This window comes from Rhinoderma darwinii, chromosome 1, assembly GCF_050947455.1.
Source record: "Rhinoderma darwinii isolate aRhiDar2 chromosome 1, aRhiDar2.hap1, whole genome shotgun sequence".
In the NCBI taxonomy this organism is placed as follows: Eukaryota; Metazoa; Chordata; class Amphibia; order Anura; family Rhinodermatidae; genus Rhinoderma; species Rhinoderma darwinii.
Genome location: NC_134687.1, coordinates 8294216 through 8316183, shown reverse-complemented (window position 1 = coordinate 8316183; position 21968 = coordinate 8294216). Strand labels below are relative to the sequence as shown.

Genomic DNA, 21968 nt, shown 5'->3' with positions numbered 1-21968 from the left:
TGAGGGGAAAAGCTGTTAAATGTCTCATATAAAGTAACAAGCTGAAGAGCACTAGGGGATCAATGTATTAGGTCCAGTAATGAAACACAACACACATACATACACATATACAATGATATACATTCATACCTTTGCCACATGCACCCATCAGGGAGACAAATTACTTATAGGAAGTCATGTCGGACAAGCTGTACAATGCAGGGTATCAAAACACTGCTAAATCCAACCTCAAGATAGCGTAAAGTGACCGCCCACCTTTTTACACCGCGTCATTTTTAGGTTCAAAATTTTGTGCCGATTCATTTCTTAATATATCTTTATAATGGTCGGAGCTCCGTTTTTCTGATAAGGAGCTCCAAGTCACCGCCACAAAACTAGAGTTAAAAATTGTAATTCTGCCTGCCTGCAGCCACCACTAGGGGGAGCTTAGGAGCTTACTGAATACTGATTTATTAATGAGTTTGTAACGGCTGCGTACTGCGACTGCTCCCCATCGTCGGACGGCCGCAGACTCCTGGCCTCTTGACAGTGTCTCCCTCCTCGGAAACGCCAGCTCGCGTGCCCATCCTGTTCTGGACTGTGTGCTAGGGTGCACACGCGCACTCGTCCCCGGTCTTAAGGGACAAGCGCACGCGCTTATAAAAACTTCCCCTACCTATCCCCAGATCACCATGGACTATAAAAAGAACTCCGCCCTTCCAATCCTTGCCTGAGCGTTGCTGTGGTCTACCCATGTTCGTATTGCAATCAGTCCCTTAGTTATATCCTGCTCCCAGTGTTACCATGTCCTGCTCCCTGTATCCTGTTGCTGTGTTGTCTACTGTACCCAAGCCTTTAGTCTGAGTCGTGCGTATCATCTGCCACATATGCTGTCATCTGCCACGCCTGGTGTCATCTGCCACGTCTGCTGTCATCTGCCACGTCTGCTGTCATCCGCCACGTCTGGCATCATCCGCCACATCTGGCATCATCCGCCATGTCAAGCTCCATCCGTGCCAAAGACTCTGTTACTGTCTGGACTCTTGCAGGTACCCTTGTGCTAGGACTTTGCATGGACTTTATATAGACTGTCACGATCTAGGGCACATGTAAGGCCTTGTTCACACGGCGCTCAAGCGCTTTTTAAAATACAGGCGCTTTTGTAAAGCTTTTTTTTCATAATTAGGACTCCTATTGACTTTACGAATTAGGTGCGTTTGGCGTGTTTTCCACACCAAGACCTGACGCTTCTTTCTTTACATAACACGTTATTTAAACACACGCGCGTAAAAAAAATGTGTCGTATGCACTGCAATGCGTTTTCCCATTGATGTCAATGGGAAACTTAAAGCATGCATTTTTTAAGGGTATGTGCACACACACTATTTACGTCCGTAATTGACGGACGTATTTCGGCCGCAAGTCCCGGACCGAACTCAGTGCAGGGAGCCGGGCTCCTAGCATCATAGTTATGTACGACGCTAGGAGTCCCTGCCTCGCTGCAGGACAACTGTCCCATACTGTAATCATGTTTACGGACGTAATTAGTGTGTGTGCACATACTCTAAGTGTTTTTGACGCGTTTTTTTGGCACTTAAAACGCGTTAAAAACGTGTCAAATACTGTGTGAACAAGGCCTATTACTACATTTGCCATATAGTGAACACTAGAGCGAAAATGCCTGCTTGGCGGCAGTTTCTCCCGGCAAAATCAACTGTTTGACGAGGGTGTCGGGAGCCGGATCTATGCCGATCGCCACGACCAGCTCCTTTCTGGGAGGGTTTGTCTTAGATGAGCCAACCCCTTAAAGGTACCCTGATGTGATGCCCATAAAGCAAAGTCTGCTGGTTACACCTATGACTGGTAGTTCAAATCACAAACCCAAGAACATTCAACGCCGTTTCATCCATTAAACTTACAAACAAACCCAAAGAGGAATTCTTATTAAAAATTGTGAGTCTTCTATACGACTTCTATGATGGTTCGTACATAGAGCAGAGTGTTGGTACACAGTCTTAAATCGATGTCATGCCCACGTAGACTCACCTCTATAGCGGTTCTGTGCAGAACAGGTTTTATACCTTGAGGAATCATATACACGTTGGCGCTTTTCTGCGGAGGAGGATACGGCAGGTCCGTACTCGTATCTGCTGTCTGAGGAGATAAGAAAACCATTGAATCGGAGAATTTAAGAAACTGCAGAATTAAATATATTGCAGGGGGTACACACAGGACAAAACTAAAAATGAGGCCCTCTACTGTTATGGTTCACCCCATCATAGCCCACAATTTTGGGACGAGAGGGCTTAGCATTGGCCATCCCTTAAACAGTCTACACAAGAAGGGTTGCAGGACCACCTATCCGCTCTTCTTCATTGAGGTCTCGGGGGACAGTTGGGTTTCTGTGCAGGACACACCACACGTGGGAAGGAGCCAGCCTTCTCCAATGGGCCCGAGAGCAGGCCTATAGGGCTCACCTCCTTGTCTGATATTGGTGTAATCATGGGTCTGGGTAAAACAAATTTTTAAGAGCCAATGGTAATCTGTCCAGAAATGGACACAGGAGCCCCCTCTGGTCAGGATGTCACGGTGCACTGTCTGTATTACTTGCATTAGTGATTAATTAGCTAATTAATTACAGCACGAAGGACAATATCAATTCAATTAGGTTCTGATTTTCTTCTCTTGAATGGTATGAAGTCGAAGGATCAAGCAATTCAACCTTCATTTGTATGACGTTCACTACAGCCAATCATGAGCCAATGGAAAGAAGTCTTAAAGGAAATGTAAATGGCAGCAACCAATCATGTTTGGGTTGTGTGTTCTTCTAGTATCTGTTCCTCCATCCATTATACTCTTGACTACAATAAACCTTGTTGAGGTCTTCACATGTTTGGTCTGAATATCTTGATGTCTGTGACAAGCGACCTGGGCTTCTATGGGTATGACAACCTGAACGTAATGCCAGGTGCCCAGGTGAGCCTCCGATTATCAGAACCTCCAAAAGGGTCAATGACTATCATTTCTACTGGATATTTTATGCAAACATATCCTCCCTATAGAGCTTTTCCTTAAGACCCCATTCATATTTCATTTAGCATAAACGTCGGAAAAGCTCCCAACGTATACATTAAATGGAGGTTGTGACGTGTGCCTGTGGTATCGTCACCGATAGGCTATCATGGCATCCGTTTAATGAGCTTTTCATGACCTATACGTTAAACGGATGTCATAATAGCCCATGGGTGATGGATGCCACCCATAGGCGTCCGTCACCAGGGAGCTTTTTGGGCGTGCTCTGTAAACCTAAATCACATACATAATGTGAACAAGGCCTAAGGGGTCGTACAGGACTAAACAAAAACATGGCTACTTAAAAAACATCTGTCCACAGAAAGGTTGTGTGTGGAATTACTGCTCAGCCCTATTCACGTCATTGTCGCTGAGCTGCAATACCAGACTCAGTCCATGGACAGATGTGGCGCTGTTTTTGAAACCAAGTTTTTCTAATCCTGCACAGTCTTTCAGCCTCTTGGCAGAATTTACCATGAAACAAACTTCCATAATTTCATTCTGTCTCACCATAATACCTGCGATTTCAAAGCAACCAATATGTACCACGAGTGAATGGAAGTCCATAAAAACTCATTCACTAACACTCCTCATCAAGTCACAGACACAGGTTGTGTGTGGTATTGCAGCCCAGACCCATTCACTTCAATGGAGTTTGACTGCAATACCAAACACAACCTGTGGACAGGGGCGGCGCTGTTTTTGGAAGAAAGCAGTCGCTTTTTTAAATTCTGGACAACCCCTTTAAGTAAAGTCAAGTAAGTACTTAAATAATCAGTTGTGTCCATCTTTAGGAGTAATTCTTCATTGACCAGATGACAAAATAAACTATAACGAAAGGCTATGCGAAGCTCAAACTATTTTCCTACTAGTCATTGAGACATGTCAGAAGATAGCATTGGGGGGGGGGTCGTTACTCTGGGACAAAAATAAAAGAGGAAGTGCATTTCTACCCAAATCTGTACCCATTCCACTGAGCTTGGGTAACTTCCGTATCTCCAGTCATGTTGATGGCTCTTCTATTGAGATCAATGGGACTGTACTACTCACAAGGGGCATCCCCAAACCCAGCACAATCTTATATCTACTTTATGAAAGCCATATGTTCCTCACAACGCAGCACCCTATCGAAAAAAAATGGTGGAACTTGCATGACCCAAGGCCATGACCTATAGGCTTCTGACTGTCGGAAGCGTTCATCATTGCCCATAGAAAGGTGCCAACACACTGAATGGTCTACCTGCATCCATTTTCTCCTATCGGTCGGACTATGGACCTATCACCTGTAGACCCCTTATATTGTGACCTTTATGCTTAGTCAACCAATATCAGCGACCTGTCTACTGGACGCTCTTCAACCTTAACTAACAGGTTAAGCAAGCCAGCAAGCCTCACCACCGTGTGCACGGAGATGTTTGCTATCTGTGATACAATGGAAGAGATGACTTATGAGGGCTTTGTGACTGGGTGGCACTGACCTATTATATGGTTCTTGGTTCTTGAGATGTTCAACTTGGAACATCTACTTGACGTTACCTAGAAATCTGTTTCTTTTTTTTGCAGGTTGTCTATATGAACAGGTCACTGCTTGTAACCGGATCAACATACTCATCTCCTGCTGCTATGACCCTTCTGATAGTATCATAGGATACGGTGTGTTGCATCCTCATCCACCGGTGACCAGATGAGAACACATTTTTAATTCAAGTTGACAGATCATTATTCCCCCTTCAGGACCATCATCAGCCAAACTGAGGTCTCTTAGTACCACCCAAGGTTGGACCAAGCATTGAACCCAATCTAACACAAGAACCCCAGACAAATTAGTTGACTCATTCATTGGAGTATCAAGTAGACGGGGAAGGTAAGAGGAGCACAGGAGGACCATACAACAAGATTAGAGTGTTTGTGAGTGTATAGGAAGATAGCCATAGAATACCCAGTCTAGAAGCTTCTCCGCGAAGAACCGAGGAACAAGTAGCTGAGCCAATTCCATGCAGGAAAGAATAGGAAACAGACAAGAAGGAAGAAAAAAAGCAAATATAACATTATTATCACTACACGTATAATCCCATTACATGTATAATGCCCCGTGCTTGTCTCCATAATGGGGGGTTCAGTAACCCGGCACATGGCAGAGCCCGCAAAGTCTTGCTGATATGTAAATATAAGAAGGGTGAATTCAGCTGACCGGTGAATTACAACAGAGAAATATTTACTAACTGGCTGAAAGAAATAATAAACTTGGCCAAATCTTTCCAGGTCGGGCGAGGAGGATGAGTGACTGCCGGGGTCATGGAGGACAACGCCAACTTATGGACCACTGGTGTCTACAGCACAAAATCCTCAACATTATAGTTGTCTTAGGAGTGACCCCCTTTTATAAAGGCACATCCAGGGTATGTCCACACAGGATGGATACGCCGTGGATTTTCCGTCGCAGAATATCCACAGGAGGTAATTGGTAAAACCGCAACACAAATCTACGGGAAATCGTGCTGCGGATTTGCTTTTTTTGCTGCGTAATTCATTGCGGATTTGAGTAAAATGTCCCTCTGAGAAAGTTTAAATCCAGTAAAAGCAACAAAAAAATCATTGCTTGCGGATTTTACTGTGGATTATAAGGTCTCCGTGCAAGTCGGTGGCGATTCCGTAACATAATTTGAAAAGCTTTGGATTTAAATTCCGCACCTCAGGTCAATTTTCCGCACGTATTCTGAGCTGATTTTTTCCGCAGCTGAAAGTCAAAAATGTTATGTTGTCTTTTATATGTAAAGCAGCTTAACAGTGAAGACAAGATCCAATACCAGATGCAATATTCCGATATATATGGCCTCTCTGAGGAACGGCAATGACCGAGACATTACTGCCCACTGTGATGCCACCTCTGAGATTTATCAGCTGTGAAGACATTCTCATAGCCAGGACTGTCCAGCAGAGCCGAAAAAGCAAGAACGTCCCAAACAACCGGGTACTGGTACCGGGAAACTGCTGCCCTCCGCTTATCCTGAAGTGTAGCTCCTCATTTGCACATCATTTTATACTCCTGAGCTGCACTCACAATTCTGCTGCTTCCCTGATTTCTGGCTGTAGGACTTTACATCTCACTGCAGTCCCTGCCTGTTCAGTGTCTGTACTTAGTATGCTCTTCTGTGGGGACATTTTGGAGATGCAGTATTAACAACAGGCCACGTAGAGTTTGATGAAGGAAATAAACGAATATTAAGTAGTTAGGGGCGTGTCTGTCAACACGGCGCTGACATTCCCAGTGGAAGCCAGCAGAACTGTTTACTGCAGCTCTAGATGTGACTGGAGTATAAGGGATGATTTCAAGAATTAAATCAGAGTTACTTAGCATAATATCTGTAAAATGATGTTGGAAAGTGGAGCTCTGGTTTAAGGGTTCAGACTACTTACAACCGATATCTGGCAGCAGAAAACCAGGCAACTAGGCACAATTAGTGAAATCCTTAATGTGAGGGTCTTATTGGGAAGCCACAATGCCACATCATCCCGCATTAAGCTGGTTTCATGCCACATGCAACAACGTATGTCGAGCCAAGTCTGCATCATATCTTGGCATCCTTAAAGGGCACCTACCTTACTATTATTTTCCATGGTACTGGCTGCTACAATAATTTGGAGACTTTTCTTCATTTACTTGTGCATTGTTTCTTTAGTACAGAGCGTCGTTCCCCTTTTTTCCCCCCGGCTCGCTATTGCCACCACTAGGGGGAGATCTGTATGGGTCCCACATTAAAGAGGTTGCCCTATATGGACAACCCCTTTCTATATGCCCTTTAGATGGGTTCTCTCATTTGAGATTCCCTCTAATAGCCGTAGTAGAACCCCACTAGAGAGAGCACAATGTAATGATCGCTGGCACCACTTCATTCTGACCCTTTAAGGATCATAAAAGCTGTATGCATGTGTATGAACATCGCCCCCTAGTGGATGCAACTGGCAGTCAAGATTTGTACAAATATGTGTGCGAGTGACCAGAGAGAATGTGACTTTTTGCTACAGAAAGGGAATGTCGTAGTCTGATCGAGGATTTTAGGAAAAGGCTCCAATTCATTATTACAGCCGATTTTGGAAGTTGCACATTAACCGTCCGGGTGAAATTCATAAACTTTTTTTTTTTTATTTATTTTTTTTCTTCCAAAGTTTTACAATTTCTACAGCATAATAACCGATACATCAAAGAAGAGAACATTCACAGTAATAACATAACGTAGGGAAGGTGTCGTTCAATTATTTAACTGAGATAGAACTAATAATTCTTTCCCTATTCTTTTTCCTTAACTTTGCTTTTTCTTCCCTCTCCCCCCCCCTCCACCCTCCTTTTTTTTATTGTCCCCCTTCCCACCCCAAATGACCACAAGCTCCCACATGCTGGAAAAAACATTTTTTTTTAAAAATTTAAAAAAAAATTAAAAAAATTTAAAATAAATAAATATATATATATAAATAAATAAATAAATAAAGAATGAAAAAAAATTCATGAGCTTTAACTGATTAATAAATAAATGTATATCACAGTGTAGAATTCCTCTGAATTTGATGTATGGTGAAGCCGCGTATTATACTATAGGGACAATTTAAATTCCCTATTTAATTATAATAGATAGGAGAACAAAAATAACTCTAGGGGTAAATATCTGAATGTGGTTCCTAAAAAAAGTCTTCCCTATCAATGTCTTGTATCAGCCAAGACGAGGGTAGACATAGCACAAGATGCCGTTGTCCGTGTCTTACCTCCCCGAGAACACCAGAAATGTCTCCCTGTTGAGAAACAAGAGTAAAATCAGCGCTTACAATGCAGAACTCCATCCCGAAAAACAGACTGAGCGTTACCACGAACAGGAAATCAAGTGCAGGGCACACGCAATGACATTACAACAAAGCTACCACGAGATATGGCCTGTGTGGACTGTAATTATGTATCAGTTCCTCATGGTTTATAAGATCTCTGCATGCAGTCATTGAATGGGAAACATCATTGATTACTTCTAGTGTATGAAGGTCTATCTTGGTCATGTGATGGACACACAGGTGCTCGGTTTATTAGAAGACACAGCTCTGATAACTGTACTGAAATGAGCTGAGAACCTTTGTGATCAGCCCATGTCCGGGACGGATTTTTATAGTGTAGATTGGAAGTAATCAATAAACGGTTCTCATTCAATGACTGCAAGCAGAGATCTTGCAGTCCCTCAGAAATTGATACACAAAGTATATAACTGATGCAGTGTGCTGTGCAGTGCCTGTGGGAGTGGTGAACCAGAGAATACTTGTGTCATGCTCCGCCCCTTTAGGCCTTGCCCTCGGCATAACACAATGTATCAGTTAGTAATAGGTAAGATATACATATATATATAAAATACAGACATAAACTAACAATAGAGTCTTTAAATAGGTCATACCTCAAGTCCAGGGATGTTATGAAGAGCGGGCTATGAAGCAAAAAATAAAATATTACTCCATACAGTTTAAAAAGATGAGTCTATTAACTTATTCCTGTATAGATATATACGTGGAGACAAGTTTTATATACGCATTCTGCTGTTTTCATGATAGGTGGTCCTGTGCAGAATCGTATTCATGTCGAGTGTTAGGTGGGTAACTGGATCGTTTAACACTCTCGAAAACTTGTTCTTCTGCCTCTTAATCATTTGGTCAATTGGCCTCAAGTATTAGGCATCATTTACACTTCTATATAATGGATCTGAGTTGTACAGAGCCGTAATATGTACCCATAGGAGTCTATACTATACTTAAAAAATCATGCCATGTTCCATTGGATACCATATAAAGGGGAAGCGAAATGCGTCACTGTACTAGACTACCCGTGGCATAAGAAGTGCAGATACTTCATGTCCATGCTCCATAAACATAGCTCTGCCATGTGCAAGGGGACTAACCCAATGTTATAAAGTTTTGACTTTTGAAGGGATGACAACTAGAGAACCATTTAAATAGCCAAGTAACTTTCTCTCCACAGATTGGCAATATTCTACTTCACAGTAGATAAAGTAGGTTATGTTCTCCAGCCACATTCTTCTCCAAAGAAGAAAAAAATTCATCAGCACCAGATACATCACGTTCCACAGAAGAACACAGATAATCTCCTCCATAGAAAACATGGAAATTCTCCACCAGAGAAGACAAAAACATTCTCCGGCTCATGAGAAGTGATATTTTACTCGTAAGAAGATCTTGTTCTGCTTCACAGAAAAGAAAAAAACATTCCCCAACAATATTTTCTTTACAGGAGACCAGAAACATTTTCATCCAAAGAAGACTACAAACATTCTTATCCACTGAAGACCAGAAGTATTCCTTCCTTACAGAATGGCAATATTTTCCTCTACAGAAGGACAAAAACATTCTCCTCCGCAAGAGATCAGACATTATTGTCCATCAAATAATCAAAGAAAGATGCTACCCAGAAAAAGACCAGATACGCCGACCATAGGACCTCCACGGACAACAGTCTCCTCTGAAGATTGACAACAACATTCTACTCCAAAGGTCAAGCCCATTCCCTTCTATAGGTGACCAAAAACGTTTTTCTCTACAAAAGGACAATTACATTCTCCTTTAAAAAAATAAAATAAATCAGCCATATTCTCCTCCACAGACCAGAAACTTCTCCGCATAAGCAAACTTCTTCTCTAAAGAAAAACTGAGGCATCCTCTGTCATAGCAGACAATAGAGCATGCTCTAAAAAAGACTTACAAAATTATCTTCCAAAAAAAGACTAGTGACAAGAAAAGAAAAGGAGTCATACTCCTCTATGGAAAACGGCATTGTCCAAAACAGAGAACTAGACAACCTTTCCTACAAAGAAGAAGATTAGCTTCCTCTTCCATAGATAAAATTGTACATTGCCCAGAAGACCAGCCATATTCTCATCCACTAAAAATTTGCTGCAATCTCCTCTGCAGAAGACAAGCCAAACTGTAATTCACAGAAGACCAGCCATATCCTTCCCAACAGAAGACCAATCACATTCTTCTCTACAGACCAGCCACATTCTAATCCACAGAAGACCAGTCATATTCTCCTCTACAGAAGACCAGCCATATTCTCCTCTACAGAAGACCAGCCATATTCTCCTCTACAGAAGACCAGCCATATCCTTCCCAACAGAAGACCAATCACATTTTTGTCCAGAGAAGACCAGCCATATTTTTTTTTTCAGAGAAGACCAGCAGCCACAAGCTTCTGCACCGACCAATCACATTCTCATCCACAAAGACCAGTCATATTCTAATCTATAGAAGAGCAGACACATTCTCCTCTACAGAAAACCAGCCACATTCTTCCTTCCAGACCAGCCACATTCTAATCCACAGAAGACCAGTCATATTCTCCTCTACAGAAAACCAGCCACATACTAATTTACAGAAGACAAGCTATATTCTAATCCACAGAAGACCAGCCATACTTTCCTCTATAGAAGACCAGCCACATACTAATTCACAGAAGGCAAGCTATATTCTTTTTTTTTCCAAATAAATTTTTTTATTGGTTTTAATACAAACATTTACAAAACCATTCAGAGAAAATGTCGCCTCACAATGAAGAAAAAACATAACAAATAGGGCACAGACAAGCTATATTCTAATCCACAGAAGACCAGCCATATTCTCCTCTACAGAAGACCAACCATATTCTCCTCTACAGAAGACCAACCATATTCTCCTCTACATTCCAGTCACATTCTGATCCACTGAAAACCAGCCATATTCTAATCCACAGAAGACCAGGCATATCCTCCTGTACAAAAGACCAGGCATATCCTCCTGTACAAAAGACCAGCCACATCCTACCGTACAGAAGACCAGCCATATTCTCCTCTACAGAAGACCAGCCATATCCTCCTGTACACAAGACCAGCCATATCCTCCTGTACAAAAGACCAACCATATTCTCCTGTACAAACGACCAGTCATATCCTCCTGTACAAATGACCAGGCATATCCTCTTGTACAGAAGACCAGCCATATCCTTCTGTACAGAAGACTAGCCACATCCTCCTGTACAACAGACCAGTCATATCCTCCTGTACAAACGACCAGTCATATCCTCCTGTACAGAAGACCAGCAATATCGTCCTGTACAAACGACCAGCCATATCCTCCTGTACAGAAGACCAGCCATATCCTCCTGTACAAAAGTACAGCCATATCGTCCTGTACAGAAGACCAGCCATATCCTCCTGTACAAAAGACCAGCCATATCCTCCTGTACAAAAGACTAGCCATATCCTCCTGTACAAAAGACCAGGCATATCCTCCTGTACAAAAGACCAGCCATATCCTCCTGTACAGAAGACCAGCCACATCCTTCTGTACAGAAGACCAGCCACATCCTCCTCTACAGAAGACCAGCCATATCCTCCCTTACAAACGACCAGCCATATCCTCCTGTACAGAAGACCAGCCACATACTCCTGTACAAACGACCAGCCATATCCTCCTGTACAGACGACCAGCCATATCCTCCTGTACAAAAGACCAGGCATATCCTCCCGTACAAACGACCAGCCATATCCTCCTGTACAGAAGACCAGCCATATCCTCCTGTACAGAAGACCAGCCACATCCTCCTGTACAGAAGACCAGCCATATTCTCCTCTACAGAAGACCAGCCACATCCTCCTGTACAGACGACCAGCCATATCCTCCTGTACAGAAGACCAGCTACATCCTCCTGTACAGAAGACCAGCCATATCCTCCTGTACAGAAGACCAGCCATATCCTCCTGTACAGAAGACCAGCCATATCCTCCCGTATAGAAGACCAGCCACATCCTCCTGTACAGAAGACCAACCATATCCTCTTGTACAGAAGACCAGCCATATCCTCCTGTACAGAAGACCAGCCATATCCTACTATACAGAAGACCAGCCATATCCTACTGTACAAACGACCAGCCATATCCTCCTGTACAAACGACCAGTCATATCCTCCTGTACAGAAGACCAGCCATATCCTCCTGTACAGAAGACCAGCCATATCCTCCTGTACAGACGACCAGCCATATCCTCCTGTACAGAAGACCAGCCACATCCTCCTGTACAGAAGACCAGCCATATCCTCCTGTACAGAAGACCAGCCATATCCTCCCGTACAGAAGACCAGCCACATCCTCCTGTACAGAAGACCACCATATTCTCCTCTACATTCCAGTCACATTCTGATCCATTGAAAACCAGCCATATTCTAATCCACAGAAGACCAGCCACATCCTACTGTACAGAAGACCAGCCATATCCTCCTGTACAGAAGACCAGCCATATCCTCCTGTACAAAAGACCAGTCATATCCTCCTGTGCAAAAGACCAGCCATATCCTCCTGTACAAAAGACCAGCCATATCCTCCTGTACAAACGACCAGTCATATCCTCCTGTACAGAAGACCAGCCACATCCTCCTGTACAAACGACCAGCCATATCCTCCTGTACAGAAGACCAGCCATATCCTTCTGTACAGAAGACCAGCCACATCCTCCTGTACAGAAGACCAGACACATTCTTCTCTACAGAAGACCAGCCATATCCTCCTGTACAGAAGACCAGCCATATCCTCCTGTACAAAAGACCAGCCACATCCTACTGTACAGAAGACCAGCCATATTCTCCTCTACAGAAGACCAGCCACATCCTCCTGTACAAAAGACCAGCCACATCCTACTGTACAGAAGACCAACCATATCCTCCTGTACAGAAGACCAGCCATATCCTCCTGTACAAAAGAACAGTCATATCCTCCTGTACAGAAGACCAGCCATATCCTCCTGTACAAAAGACCAGTCATATCCTCCTGTGCAAAAGACCAGCCATATCCTCCTGTACAAAAGACCAGCCATATCCTCCTGTACAAACGACCAGTCATATCCTCCTGTACAGAAGACCAGCCACATCCTCCTGTACAAACGAGCAGCCATATCCTCCTGTACAGAAGACCAGCCATATCCATCTGTACAGAAGACCAGCCACATCCTCCTGTACAGAAGACCAGACACATTCTTCTCTACAGAAGACCAGCCATATCTTCCTGTACAGAAGACCAGCCATATCCTCCTGTACAAAAGACCAGCCACATCCTACTGTACAGAAGACCAGCCATATCCTCCTGTACAAAAGACCAGTCATATCCTCCTGTACAGAAGACCAGCCACATCCTCCTGTACAAACGACCAGCCATATCCTCCTGTACAGAAGACCAGCCATATCCTTCTGTACAAAAGACCAGCCACATCCTCCTGTACAGACGACCAGCCATATCCTCCTGTACAGAAGACCAGCCACATCCTCCTGCACAGAAGACCAGCCATATCCTCCTGTACAGAAGACCAGCCATATCCTCCCATACAGAAGACCAGCCACATCCTCCTGTACAGAAGACCAGCAATATCCTCATGTACAGAAGACCAGCCATATCCTCCTGTACAGAAGACCAGCTATATCCTCCTGTACAGAAGACCAGCCACATCCTCCTGTACAGAAGACCAGCCACATCCTCCTGTACAGAAGACCAGCCACATCCTCCTGTACAGAAGACCAGCCATATCCTCCAGTACAGAAGACCAGCCATATCCTCCCGTACAAACGACCAGCCATATCCTCCTGTACAGAAGACCAGCCATATCCTCCTGTACAGAAGACCTGCCACATCCTCCTGTACAGAAGACCTGCCACATCCTCCTGTACAGATGACCAGCCACATCCTCCTGTACAGAAGACCAGCCACATCCTCCTGTACAGAAGACCAGCCACATCCTCCTGTACAGAAGACCAGCCACATCCTCCTGTACAGATGACCAGCCACATCCTCCTGTACAGAAGACCAGCCACATCCTCCTGTACAGATGACCAGCCATATCCTCCCGTGCAGAAGACCAGCCACATCCTACTGTACAGAAGACCAGCCATATCCTCCCGTGCAGAAGACCAGCCATATCCTCCTGTACAGAAGACCAGCCATATCCTCCTGTACAGAAGACCAGCCATATCCTCCAGTACAAAAGAACAGTCATATCCTCCTGTACAGAAGACCAGCCATATCCTCCTGTACAGAAGACCAGCCATATCCTCCTGTACAGAAGACCAGCCATATCCTCCTGTACAAAAGACCAGCCACATCCTACTGTACAGAAGACCAACCATATCCTCCTGTACAGAAGACCAGCCATATCCTCCTGTACAAAAGAACAGTCATATCCTCCTGTACAGAAGACCAGCCATATCCTCCTGTACAGAAGACCAGCCATATCCTCCTGTACAGAAGACCAGCCATATCCTCCTGTACAAAAGACCAGTCATATCCTCCTGTGCAAAAGACCAGCCATATCCTCCTGTACAAAAGACCAGCCATATCCTCCTGTACAAACGACCAGTCATATCCTCCTGTACAGAAGACCAGCCACATCCTCCTGTACAAACGACCAGCCATATCCTCCTGTACAGAAGACCAGCCATATCCTTCTGTACAGAAGACCAGCCACATCCTCCTGTACAGAAGACCAGACACATTCTTCTCTACAGAAGACCAGCCATATCCTCCTGTACAGAAGACCAGCCATATCCTCCTGTACAAAAGACCAGCCACATCCTACTGTACAGAAGACCAGCCATATTCTCCTCTACAGAAGACCAGCCACATCCTCCTGTACAAAAGACCAGCCACATCCTACTGTACAGAAGACCAACCATATCCTCCTGTACAGAAGACCAGCCATATCCTCCTGTACAAAAGAACAGTCATATCCTCCTGTACAGAAGACCAGCCATATCCTCCTGTACAAAAGACCAGTCATATCCTCCTGTGCAAAAGACCAGCCATATCCTCCTGTACAAAAGACCAGCCATATCCTCCTGTACAAACGACCAGTCATATCCTCCTGTACAGAAGACCAGCCACATCCTCCTGTACAAACGAGCAGCCATATCCTCCTGTACAGAAGACCAGCCATATCCATCTGTACAGAAGACCAGCCACATCCTCCTGTACAGAAGACCAGACACATTCTTCTCTACAGAAGACCAGCCATATCTTCCTGTACAGAAGACCAGCCATATCCTCCTGTACAAAAGACCAGCCACATCCTACTGTACAGAAGACCAGCCATATCCTCCTGTACAAAAGACCAGTCATATCCTCCTGTACAGAAGACCAGCCACATCCTCCTGTACAAACGACCAGCCATATCCTCCTGTACAGAAGACCAGCCATATCCTTCTGTACAAAAGACCAGCCACATCCTCCTGTACAGACGACCAGCCATATCCTCCTGTACAGAAGACCAGCCACATCCTCCTGCACAGAAGACCAGCCATATCCTCCTGTACAGAAGACCAGCCATATCCTCCCATACAGAAGACCAGCCACATCCTCCTGTACAGAAGACCAGCAATATCCTCATGTACAGAAGACCAGCCATATCCTCCTGTACAGAAGACCAGCTATATCCTCCTGTACAGAAGACCAGCCACATCCTCCTGTACAGAAGACCAGCCACATCCTCCTGTACAGAAGACCAGCCACATCCTCCTGTACAGAAGACCAGCCATATCCTCCAGTACAGAAGACCAGCCATATCCTCCCGTACAAACGACCAGCCATATCCTCCTGTACAGAAGACCAGCCATATCCTCCTGTACAGAAGACCAGCCACATCCTCCTGTACAGAAGACCTGCCACATCCTCCTGTACAGATGACCAGCCACATCCTCCTGTACAGAAGACCAGCCACATCCTCCTGTACAGAAGACCAGCCACATCCTCCTGTACAGAAGACCAGCCACATCCTCCTGTACAGATGACCAGCCACATCCTCCTGTACAGAAGACCAGCCACATCCTCCTGTACAGATGACCAGCCATATCCTCCCGTGCAGAAGACCAGCCACATCCTACTGTACAGAAGACCAGCCATATCCTCCCGTGCAGAAGACCAGCCATATCCTCCTGTACAGAAGACCAGCCATATCCTCCTGTACAGAAGACCAGCCACATCCTCCTGTACAGAAGACCAGCCACATCCTCCTGTACAGATGACCAGCCACATCCTCCTGTACAGAAGACCAGCCACATCCTCCTGTACAGAAGACCAGCCACATCCTCCTGTACAGAAGACCAGCCACATCCTCCTGTACAGATGACCAGCCACATCCTCCTGTACAGAAGACCAGCCACATCCTCCTGTACAGATGACCAGCCATATCCTCCCGTGCAGAAGACCAGCCACATCCTCCCGTGCAGAAGACCAGCCACATCCTCCTGTACAGAAGACCAGCCACATCCTCCTGTACAGATGACCAGCCACATCCTCCTGTACAGAAGACCAGCCACATCCTCCTGTACAGATGACCAGCCATATCCTCCCGTGCAGAAGACCAGCCACATCCTCCCGTGCAGAAGACCAGCCACATCCTCCTGTACAGAAGACCAGCCATATCCTCCTGTTCAGAAGACCAGCCATATCCTCCCGTGCAGAAGACCAGCCACATCCTCCTGTACAGAAGACCAGCCACATCCTCCTGTACAGATGACCAGCCACATCCTCCTGTACAGAAGACCAGCCACATCCTCCTGTACAGAAGACCAGCCATATCCTCCCATGCAGACCAGCCACATCCTCCTGTACAGAAGACCAGCCATATCCTCCTGTTCAGAAGACCAGCCATATCCTCCCGTGCAGAAGACCAGCCACATCCTCCTGTACAGAAGACCAGCCACATCCTCCTGTACAGAAGACCAGCCACATCCTCCTGTACAGATGACCAGCCACATCCTCCTGTACAGAAGACCAGCCACATCCTCCTGTACAGATGACCAGCCATATCCTCCCGTGCAGAAGACCAGCCACATCCTCCCGTGCAGAAGACCAGCCACATCCTCCTGTACAGAAGACCAGCCATATCCTCCCGTGCAGACCAGCCACATCCTCCTGTACAGAAGACCAGCCAAATCCTCCCATGCAGAAGACCAGCCACATCCTCCTGTACAGAAGACCAGCCATGTTTTCCTCTATATAAAGGAAGAGAACATTACATAGTCGAGCCAGAAGTGAAATAACATAGTAATATTTATTAATACTGAGTAATATTTTCTCAGAATGAGAAGGAAAAATCTTTTTCTGTATGGTAACTTTTATTGCAGATCAGTGTATCCTGTAGAACAATCTCATAATTGTCACTAATGGTATCTACACTGGTCATTAAGACCAGAGCATAGTGGTTGCTTAGTTATTCCTCTGACTGTCCCAATAAAGGAACATATTGAAAATCCTGATGGATTTTACAGAAATATTTTCTCTTAAATAAAATCTAAGTCCGAGATACAACAATCACACGTAACAACTATTATTTTTGCGTGTGCCGCAGAACAAAATTTCATCGACCACTCTGCTGCACCCCACAAATGTGGAGACATCAAGTTATGACTTCATGATGATGTAAGAGGCAATGTCTTTCATCAACAGTCATACTCAGTATTGCTCTAGACTGCTGCATGTTGTTTTTATATATAAAATATGTATTTTCATATAATTTCCAATAATGTTCTGTTTTCTATGTCTTCGTTCGCCTACCCTACATTTTCCTTGCAGCATTTTGCAGCCAGTAGACTAGTGAAAACAGCCAATGTCAATAGGCTTTAATAACCAGCTGGCAGAAGGGTCTAGACACTGGGCAACCTCTCCGTCTCGGAGGATTTTAGATGTGTGAACCTACAGCAAAGCAATATTCTCAGATCTGGACAAGTGGAATCTGAAACAGTCTCAAACTTCCCTGCTGTGTGTGATCTGAAGGACGGTATTCGCTTCTTAGCTCCACTTGCCAAGCACCGGAGCCCATTGACCACAATGGCATCTTGACTAGTATAATGGGTTGAAAGATTCGATTTGACATATTTACCTTTTCTCTTTGGATGAGCTCGAAGGCAGCTAGCATTTCTCCTGTGTTCTTCTCTCCCATCATGATTGGATACCAGGAAAGCCTTGGAGAACGTTCCAGGCTTGGTTTACAAATACAACGACCAATGTATTCATCGGCACCCTACATGACAGGACGTTAGTAATCAGAAGAAGGTCAAATAGTCTTAACTCAAGTATTCATTGTGGCCCTGTGCTACAAGTAGTGGCACACTGATCAGTCCCAACATGCCAATATATAGCTCCATCCTTAATCCCAGATAAATGGTGTCGAAATATTCTCTTTACACAAACAGAAACCCAATACAATCTTAAGCTGGTCATAGACACTGGATGAAAGTCCATTAGCCAAGCTGTAACTTTTTGGAATTTTTGTGGTAACCATTGGTTGTTCTAGAGCACGGCTGCCATCAGTACTATCTGGGCCCCATATAGACAAATGGTCATGACCCCTAGGACACCCTACCCTCCTGTTCTCCATCTAGGATGCCATTGTTTTCTTTAGATGGACATGTCTGGGGATAACATGCTACTTTTCCAGTATAAAAATTATGTTATCCTTAATCCAACACATGGCCCATGGATCAGTTGGTTCCACACCACATATTTGGTGGGTCCTGATAGAACGGGGAAACATAAGAATAATTGGGGCTTGTGTGGTTTTACTAATATGCACTTTAGTAATAGGGCCAATGTGCAGGTCCAATGCGATGACTACTTGGTGGCAAGTGAGAGCTGACATGTGAGGGACCGCCCCATTTGGGACTTGTTTACCTGGGTCCCCGACAGTAGAACCACCTGTATTGCCCTGAAGGCGGTTCCGTTTTTGAGCTTTAGGCCAATGACAAACATTCCTTATAAGAGGTATATACGTTTTTTATGGGTGTGTCAAAATTCCAGACATTTCCGGCTTCATAGATCAGTGGTTAGAGTACTGGTCTTATAAACTGGTGACCGTGAGTCCAAATCTCACTGGGGCCTTATATGTTAGTGTAGACCAATGTGAACATCTTGCAGAGATCTTTCTAATGATCTTTTTACACCTAGGCCTACGTCTAGAGGAAAGAAGGTTTCACCATCATCACAGACGAGGATTCTTTACTGTAAGAGCGGTGAGACTATGGAACGCTCTGCCACAGGATATTGTGGTGGTTGATTCATTAAGCAAGTTCCAGAAGGGTCCTGGATGCCCTTATTAATAAATATAATATTATAATTTATGAGTACCTGATTCTGGAGATGGGATATTGATCCCGGGATTTATTCTGATTGCCAGAATTGGAGTCGGGAAGGAATTTTTCCCCTAATGAGACAATTGGTATCAACCTCATGGGAGTTTTTGCCTTTCTCTGGATCAACATGGTAGAATTTTAGGTTGGACTTCATGGACCTGAGTCTTTTTTCAACTATTTAACTCTTTCTAGTAGAGCGCCATAGGTCAACTTTAATGGAGGTCCAGTGTGATACGTTTGCCGAATGACCCTTAAAAGAGCCAGAAAATCTTCCCCTAGAGTCTATGACCGGCTAAATCACGAGTCATGTGAAATGTTGACAGAAAGTTCACTCACATAGGTGTCATGATCGTAAATTTCCACCACAATACTGGGGGGAATTTCAGCCACAATAGCAGGGTCCCCAAAAATTTCGATTTCATGGAAGATGAGGGTTTGGTCCCACGTTGGATTTAAGGTGCTTTTCACAACCACAGTCTTCTGGCTTTGATGCAGGAAGGATACAATGGCATAGGGGTCTATAATGACAGCAGAAAAGATAATGATAGCGAGGGGAACATAACATTACACTTCATATTGTTCAAAAAGTTCATACACAAGTATAAAAATACAATTCTAAAATGAATCATTGGTGGTGCCCAGAGAAAGGTAAGTATGAAAGGGGATAGGGGAGTTGTCTTTAAAGGAGTATTCGAACCAAAGGCCTTTATCACCTGGATCGGTGGGGGTCGGACAGTGGCTATGAGGAGTTTGAATGTGACGGTCAAAGTCTTTGGCACTGACGGAAACAGCTAGAACAATGTACAGACTGGAAGTACAAATTAAACTCTGCTATATCAGTATATCTGTATTTATTTAGCGAAAGTATACAGATCATTTACATAACTGAATGAAACTAGGAAGGTCACAGAACTCAAGCTGGACTTTATATGACTTCGTATCAGCCATTTGGCAAAAAAATTCAAATCCCCTTTTTCTCCATTCAGTAAATTGTATTTCGCGAGTGCTCCTGCCCTGACTGGTGACAGGATATTATTCCTCATGAATGGGTCACACGTATGTACCATATGTTTACACAGCCATCACAATTCTGCATTGTAGCATTTAATGGATGTTGTCGTTGGCTTCTTCCAACTTCACAAACTCCAAGTCCGGCCAATCACGCGGGATGAGATCACTGCTCGGAGCCGGAGGATTATAACAGCACGGCCATTGTTGAGCATTCAGGAAATAATTATCAGTCTAACAGCGGAAGCATTGCCCAAAATAATCATTGTATGAATGAGAACTCCCCCCGAGGGAGGCTGGAGGGACCCTCTGATCTCTTATGTCAACGTCTTGGTCTTCAGAGAACATACAGGCTACCGGTCTAGAGTCGTGACTCATATCTAACTAGTAGCCAAGTGTTGTATCCTGGTTGCCATAAAAGTAGAAAGTTTGCTGGTTGAGTGGTATCTATTGGCTCGGTGGTTGGCACTGTTGCCTTGCAGTGCTGGGGTCCTGGATCCGACCAAGGACAACATCTGCTTGGAGTTTGTTTGTTCCTCCCACACTCCAAAAACATACAAAAAAGGGAATTTCGATTTCAAGCCCCACAAAAGAAAAAAAACGAAAAACTTTCCTCTTTCATAGATAATTCTAAAAATACAAATATATATATATATATATTTTTTATTCCATCATGACGCCTGCTAACACAATCACACGAGAGAACAAGTCGCTGCCTGGATTACAGCATGAACAGATTTGGCAACTACCCGTCAGGGGCGTCTACCACCCGGCAAAACTTCTGCGGTAAACATAAATTATTGCTACATTCCCATCCATAATATCCATAAAATAGTTATAAGGCGCAGAAATTTCGGAATTTCATGGTTTTATACCCTAAACCCAGCATGGAGTTGTTGACTGGCCGTATAACGATCCCCAAAATGCAGCCGTCAGAGTAGACTTCAAGAAACACCAGACTGAAGCCTGAAGACAAAGACAGAGACAAAATCAGGAGCCACCACAAAAATAACCAAAAAAAGAAACCAGGAGACGACGCCAAGAACCAGAATCAAAGGCAAATATCGAAGTCAAAGGACAAGAGCAAGAAGAAGATCCGGAGATACAAGAGAAGAACCACTGGAGGCTCCACAAGAGTCCTGACACTGAGGGGAAGCTCCACGGATACACGAGGAAAAATAATCCATCATTATCCTGTACCCCAAGTGTCCGTGTATCATTATCCTGTACCCCAAGTATCAGTGTATTATTATCCTGTACCCCAAGTGTCAGTGTATCATTATCCTGTACCCCAAGTGTCAGTGTCATTATCCTGTACCCCAAGTGTATCATTATCCTGTACCCCAAGTGTCCGTGTATCATTATCCTGTACCCCAAGTGTCAGTGTATTATTATCCTGTACCCCAAGTGTCAGTGTATCATTATCCTGTACCCCAAGTGTCAGTGTCATTATCCTGTACCCCAAGTGTATCATTATCCTATACCCCAAGTGTCAGAGTATCATTATCCTGTACCCCAAGTGTCAGTGTATCATTATCCTGTACCCGAGGTGTCAGTGTCATTATCCTGTACCCCAAGTGTCAGTGGATCATTTTCCTGTACCCCAAGTGTTAGTGTATCATTATCCTGTACCCCAAGTGTCAGTGTCATTATCCTGTACCCCAAGTGTCAGTGTATCATTATCCTGTACCCCAAGTGTCAGTGTCATTATCCTGTACCCCAAGTGTCA

The 21968-nt window shown here is 44.4% G+C and overlaps 1 protein-coding gene across 4 annotated transcripts in view; it reads right to left on the bottom strand.

Annotated features, from left to right (window-relative positions):
* Nucleotides 1-21968, bottom strand: part of DYSF (dysferlin) — a 317692-nt gene that overhangs the window by 108070 nt on the left and 187654 nt on the right. For 3 of the 4 annotated variants that reach the window (XM_075855618.1, XM_075855599.1, XM_075855611.1), the window contains exons 33-38: nt 19568-19749; nt 17983-18123; nt 8478-8507; nt 7810-7836; nt 4991-5032; nt 2026-2133 (exon numbers count right to left, since the gene is read on the bottom strand). In XM_075855618.1, the coding sequence (XP_075711733.1) occupies nt 2026-2133; nt 4991-5032; nt 7810-7836; nt 8478-8507; nt 17983-18123; nt 19568-19749 (530 nt within the window). The remainder of the gene's footprint in view (nt 1-2025; nt 2134-4990; nt 5033-7809; nt 7837-8477; nt 8508-17982; nt 18124-19567; nt 19750-21968) is intronic. The other variant, XM_075855606.1, reaches the window with a different exon arrangement.